This window comes from Triplophysa rosa, linkage group LG21 (genome assembly GCF_024868665.1).
Source record: "Triplophysa rosa linkage group LG21, Trosa_1v2, whole genome shotgun sequence".
In the NCBI taxonomy this organism is placed as follows: Eukaryota; Metazoa; Chordata; class Actinopteri; order Cypriniformes; family Nemacheilidae; genus Triplophysa; species Triplophysa rosa.
The window spans coordinates 15,153,022-15,158,350 of record NC_079910.1 but is presented as its reverse complement, the minus strand read 5'-3'; the positions used below and the strand labels follow the sequence as shown (position 1 = coordinate 15,158,350).

The following is a 5,329-nucleotide window of genomic DNA, read 5'->3' as shown; positions in this document are numbered from 1 at the left end:
ATAAAACCACGTCATCCCACTGGGAATCACAGGAGAAGGTGGTGAAGCCGTGTCCGTGACGGAGTCATTGAGGTGAGAGAACAGAGGCTTGGTTGTTCGACTGGAAAGAGGAGCCTGCAGGTCACAATGGCTTCCAGGAGAGATGCCAAGCCGTAACATTTAAACCCCTCATCAAATATTCCTTATTTAATACTGTTTACAACAAACAAAGATCCCGTACCTTCCCAAAATCATGAAATATGCATGTGGTCCCTACAGATGGCATATTGGAGTTTACAGAAATGCCCTCTGGTTGTATAATCACAATGATTTGAAGTATAAAAAGCTCACAAAGATTCTGCAGTCATCATTGTAAAAGTTTCTCTCTACATTTCTCAATGTGAGTTTGTGTGCAGGGTGTGTCGAGCCCCCCTCTGATGAAAGTACTCCCATACCAGCCCAACAAGATGGGTTTGTATCACTCGGGAGGGGCCAAGAGTACCCAAGGCTGAAGGGGGAGTGGTCAGGTGAGTCCCTCCCTCAGCGTTAGTGCTATAAATCCACCTGCACTCCATGCACAAGTCACTCATCTCTTACTGAGCTCTCCTGCTCCTTCTGTATCTCAACGTCACCCCTCCAAGACAACAGCAACCATGAGTGTCAGAATGTCTAGCTACAGCAGCGGTCCAAGCTTAGGTGGTGGTATTAGCAGTGGATCTATCAGAAGAAGCTTTTCAAGTAGGTCTGCCAGTGCAGCACCCATCGGACAGATGAGCTCAGTGTCAGTACGTCGGTCGGCTGTCGGAGGCGGCGGCTTCCAGTATGGATCGGGAAGCAGCCACAGCATGAGCGGAGGTTACGGAGGAGGCGTGGCTGTTGGAGGAGGCTTCGGAGGAGGTTATGGCTTTGGTGGAGGCCTCGGCGCAGGCATTGGTGCAGGACTCGGTGCAGGAATTGGAGGTTTTGGTGGAGGTCTAGGTGGAGCCTATGGTGGAGGTTATGGCGGAGGTATTGGTGGAGGTTATGGCGGAGGTACTGGCGGAGGTGTAGGTATGCCACCCATCACATCCATCACGATCAACCCCAGCCTCCTAGCCCCTCTTAACCTAGAGATCGACCCCAACATCCAGCTTGTCCGTACCCAGGAGAAGGATCAGATCAAGAACCTCAACAACCGCTTTGCTTCCTTTATTGACAAGGTTTGTCTTCTTTTTTTCTTGACAGCAAACTGAAGTGAACTGATAATGTAGACATGTATAGTGGATAAATTTGCAAGTTTATGAATGTTGGGTTTTGGCAGCTGGGTTCTTCTCATTAAATATTTCACAGCCAGCCACTTGCCTCCAAATCCCATTAGCATAGATCTGTAAGATTTATACTTCACTACTACTGTCCAATGACAGAAAGCACATCGTAATGGCATTGCTTGTCATCTTCTGCATTATCATCAAAGTCAAACAGTCAAGGTCCACATCTATGCTCTCTAGTTTTAGTCTCTGTATGCAATTGTTCTCGTCAGTGAGGTTGTGTTTGGAAACCCAAGCCAGGTGGGATCCAATGACTAGTCCAGTCCAAATAAGGGCATAGATCAGGTTTGCCAGCCACCCCCATGTGTGTGTGTAACATGTGAGCATCGTCTTTAATTCAAACGCATACTCAATACCTGACCTAAAGTAATCCTGAAAATCTATTTGATTTTAATACTCGCTTTCTTTTCCTAAACAACCAGAATCAGAGAATTAACCATCCAGCCACACCTTTTTTAGCCCCTACACCCATTTCGATGGTCCAGATGAAAGATACAATCAGCATTTATATCTCTTGTCACTTCTAGTGATGCAATGGGTGTTTGTTGTACAAAAGTTTAACTTTTGCCTGGGGTTAAGCCATGTCATCTCTGTCATGTCATCTCTGTTAAACTCTTCTGTTTGGCCAAGGTCTTCTGGGAGCCAGGAGGGATAGATTTTTGCGGAGTTTACATTAAAGCACAGATAAATGACATCACAACACATTTAGACTGAGGTTACTCTTTCACAATCTCATAGGGGTGTGAACATGGATGAGTTGGAATATGGTTAGAGCCATAGCAGAACCCTGATGCCACCATTCCTTGTCCTACTTTATCTCTATAAAGACACAGTTCTCATAGTTTACAAGAAGAAAAAGAAAGGATAATTTGTGAGTTTCTTCATTTGTTTAGCAGGTGTTGCTGTTATAAAAATCAATCACTTTATCTCATACGCAGGTGCGGGTTCTGGAGCAACAGAACAAAGTTCTTGAGACAAAATGGACTCTGCTACAGGAACAGACCACCAGCCGCTCCAACATCGACACCATGTTCGAAGCCTACATCGTAAACCTGCGCAGACAACTGGACGGACTTGGCAATGACAAGCTGAAGCTGGAGGGAGAACTGAAGAACATGCAGAATATGGTGGAGGACTTTAAAACCAAGTAAGGCTGTTGAATAACACATTTAGGGTCTGCAAATGAACTCTTGAATATACTGTATGTGCTAAAGTGGAAAATGTGTCCTCGTAGGTATGAGACAGAAATCAACAAGCGTGCCGGAGCGGAGAATGAATTTGTCCTGCTCAAGAAGGTATAAACTTTGGCTGCCTTTTTGACACTCTAGTTATGTTTTTGTTGACTCCACCTGTTATATTGAGCTCTCTAAGTGTCTTTACAGGACGTTGACTCTGCCTACATGAACAAGATTGAGCTCGAGGTCAAAGTTGAGGCTCTTCAAGATGAAATCAACTTCCTCCGTGCCATCTATGAGGAGGTGGGTGATATGTTATGATGTGCTTTTGTAATAGTTTTCAGTGTTACAGCAGGTGTATTTCAACTATGTATACCTTTTCAGGAGCTGTGTGATCTTCAGGGACAAATCAAAGACACAATGGTTGTTGTGGAAATGGACAACAGTCGCAACTTGGACATGGAGGCCATCGTCGCTGAAGTCCGTGCTCAGTATGAGGACATCGCCAACCGGAGCCGAGCCGAGGCCGAGATGTGGTACAAACAGAAGGTGAGAAAAAACACAAATTCTTCAATAAATCAACATTGTTTCCTTCAGAGCTTAACATTAATCTTTACTTTCCACCTTCCAGTTTGAAGAGATCCAAACATCTGCCGGCCAATATGGAGAGGACCTCCGCAGCACCAAGGTTGAGATCGCTGAGCTCAGCCGCATGATCAGCCGACTACAGAATGAAATTGAAGCTGTTAAGGGACAGGTGAGTTGTTTTGTTAGTTGTGTTTAAGTTTAGCTCAATTGCTAACAGTAATAAGAAAACTAAAATCTCAAAATATTCTACACTCAGCGTGTCAGCCTTGAAACTCAGATCACTGAGGCCGAGGAGCATGGGGAGCTTTCAGTGCAGGAAGCCACGCTCCGCATTAGACAATTGGAAACGGCTCTACAGAAAGCCAAGCAGGACATGGCTCGCCAGGTGCATGAGTACCAGGACCTCATGAACGTCAAACTGGCCTTGGACATTGAGATCGCCACCTACAGGAAACTTCTGGAGGGAGAGGAAAGCAGGTCAGTCACTCTTTCTCGTTTCTTCTCTTGACATCTGTTGAGGTAAACAGACATTAAAATTCATATTCATCTGTTGTCAGGATTGCGACTGGTGGCAGCGCTGCCACCATCCACATACAGGAGTCGGGAGTGAGCTCCAGTAGCGGAGGCGGTAAGCTAATGACATTTCACGCTCCAGCTACCTCAGACAAGCCGAGATTTTCAGCTTTTTATTCATTGTACAAACTGCATTGGTAAAACCATTGTCTTGGTGCACAGGTGGATTCGGCTTGGGAGCAGGAATCGGAATGGGCGGCGGTGCCGGAAGCGGATTCGGTTTCGGCAGCGGATTCGGATATGGCAGTGGTGCGGGAATGTCCTACGGCAGTGGCGGGGGAATGTCCTACGGCAGTGGCGGAGGAATGTCCTACGGCAGTGGCGGAGGAATGTCCTATGGCAGCGGTAGCCTGACCGGTGGTATGGGAGGTGGCAGCAGATCGATCTCAATGTCCCGCTCCTCTATGGTCCATGGAGGACTCAGGACCCTTCAATAAGCCAAAAAATAAACGTCAATCCATTTCCCACATGGCAACATGCTCTAATCCATGTTCTTTTTAAATATTTGCCCAAAGTCCTTGAGCATTTGTCAACATTATTAATGTGTTCACCCACCCAAAACCTACCATCAACCAAAGAGACATTCACTGTGTTTGATTTTTTTTTTTTGTCGTCACTAACTCCAACGGTTAGTACCTTTTTGTCCTGTAGGGGGCACTTGAAGGGATAAAAGCAGCTTATGAGAAATCTAACAAGAAGCTCAAGTTATTTTAGAATAACTAGTGTTTATTACTTTTATTACTGTGTCATGACACACAGTGAATGTGTTTTTTTCGAAAGGGATTTAGAGAAATTATGTGAAGCAACTCCACTGTTTAAGAAGCAACTCCACTGTTTAAGAAGCAACTCCACTGTTTTCTTTCCCTCATTTGAGCTGTTTTTATGCTGTCACATTATATAATTGTATTCATTAAAGCTCATGGTCCACATGTACCACATTCATACACCAATAAATCAGGGTTACATATACAATCATTTGTCTTCCGTTATTTTTTCATCAAGTCTTCTTTCGTTTCTCTTTCTACCTTTTTTAATAAATGAGTATACATCATACATACTGTACGTATCTAAAATTCACCATTTAACCTAATACCAATTATGAAAATGTTCTTGAATTGAGTTATGATAACTTTTTATTCTATTCAGCTTGTAAGAAAGTATAGAAACAGAAAACATTCATGAGAAAAATTAACCATGGATTTATTATACAGTAGTAAAAGTGTAGTAAACATGCTTTTGACAGATTGATTACCATTTGTAATACTATAGTTTTGCTACAAATATCATGGGTAAATCATAGTGAGACTATGGTAAATGTATGGTTACTATATATGGTTTCAATACCATAGTTAAATGAAGTATTAAGGGTATAATTCAGTACCATACTATTGTCATCTGAATGCATCATTTAACATTATACATATTTACATCCACGAGACATAGGTGTTCACACGTTGTTTTGGGATCTGTGCACCTTTCTTAGCATTATGTAGCTTATGTGAACCAAAAGTCACATTTTATTGGGTTAGCTTAGTCTTAATGGTCTCGCACCTCTTCAAAGCAATCTGAACCAAGACAATCTTACATTTACTTGTTATGTAAGCTGTATATGTAAAACGCTCCAGGCAAAACGCTTGATTTTTACATATGTGAATTTCCATCCATTTACATTCATATCTGTTTCATGCAAAAACACACTGTATTTCA

The 5,329-nt window shown here is 43.1% G+C and overlaps 1 protein-coding gene across 1 annotated transcript; it reads left to right on the top strand.

The window, feature by feature from the left end:
- Window positions 1-562: 562 nt before the first annotated feature.
- Window positions 563-4,594, top strand: krt5 (keratin 5). The gene is made up of 9 exons (XM_057319558.1): window positions 563-1,178; window positions 2,225-2,433; window positions 2,521-2,581; window positions 2,669-2,764; window positions 2,846-3,010; window positions 3,093-3,218; window positions 3,306-3,526; window positions 3,607-3,677; window positions 3,785-4,594. The coding sequence occupies exons 1-9, from the start codon at window positions 633-635 to the stop codon at window positions 4,057-4,059; spliced, it is 1,770 nt and encodes a 589-aa protein (XP_057175541.1). The 5' UTR covers window positions 563-632; the 3' UTR covers window positions 4,060-4,594.
- The last annotated feature ends 735 nt before the right edge of the window (window positions 4,595-5,329 follow it).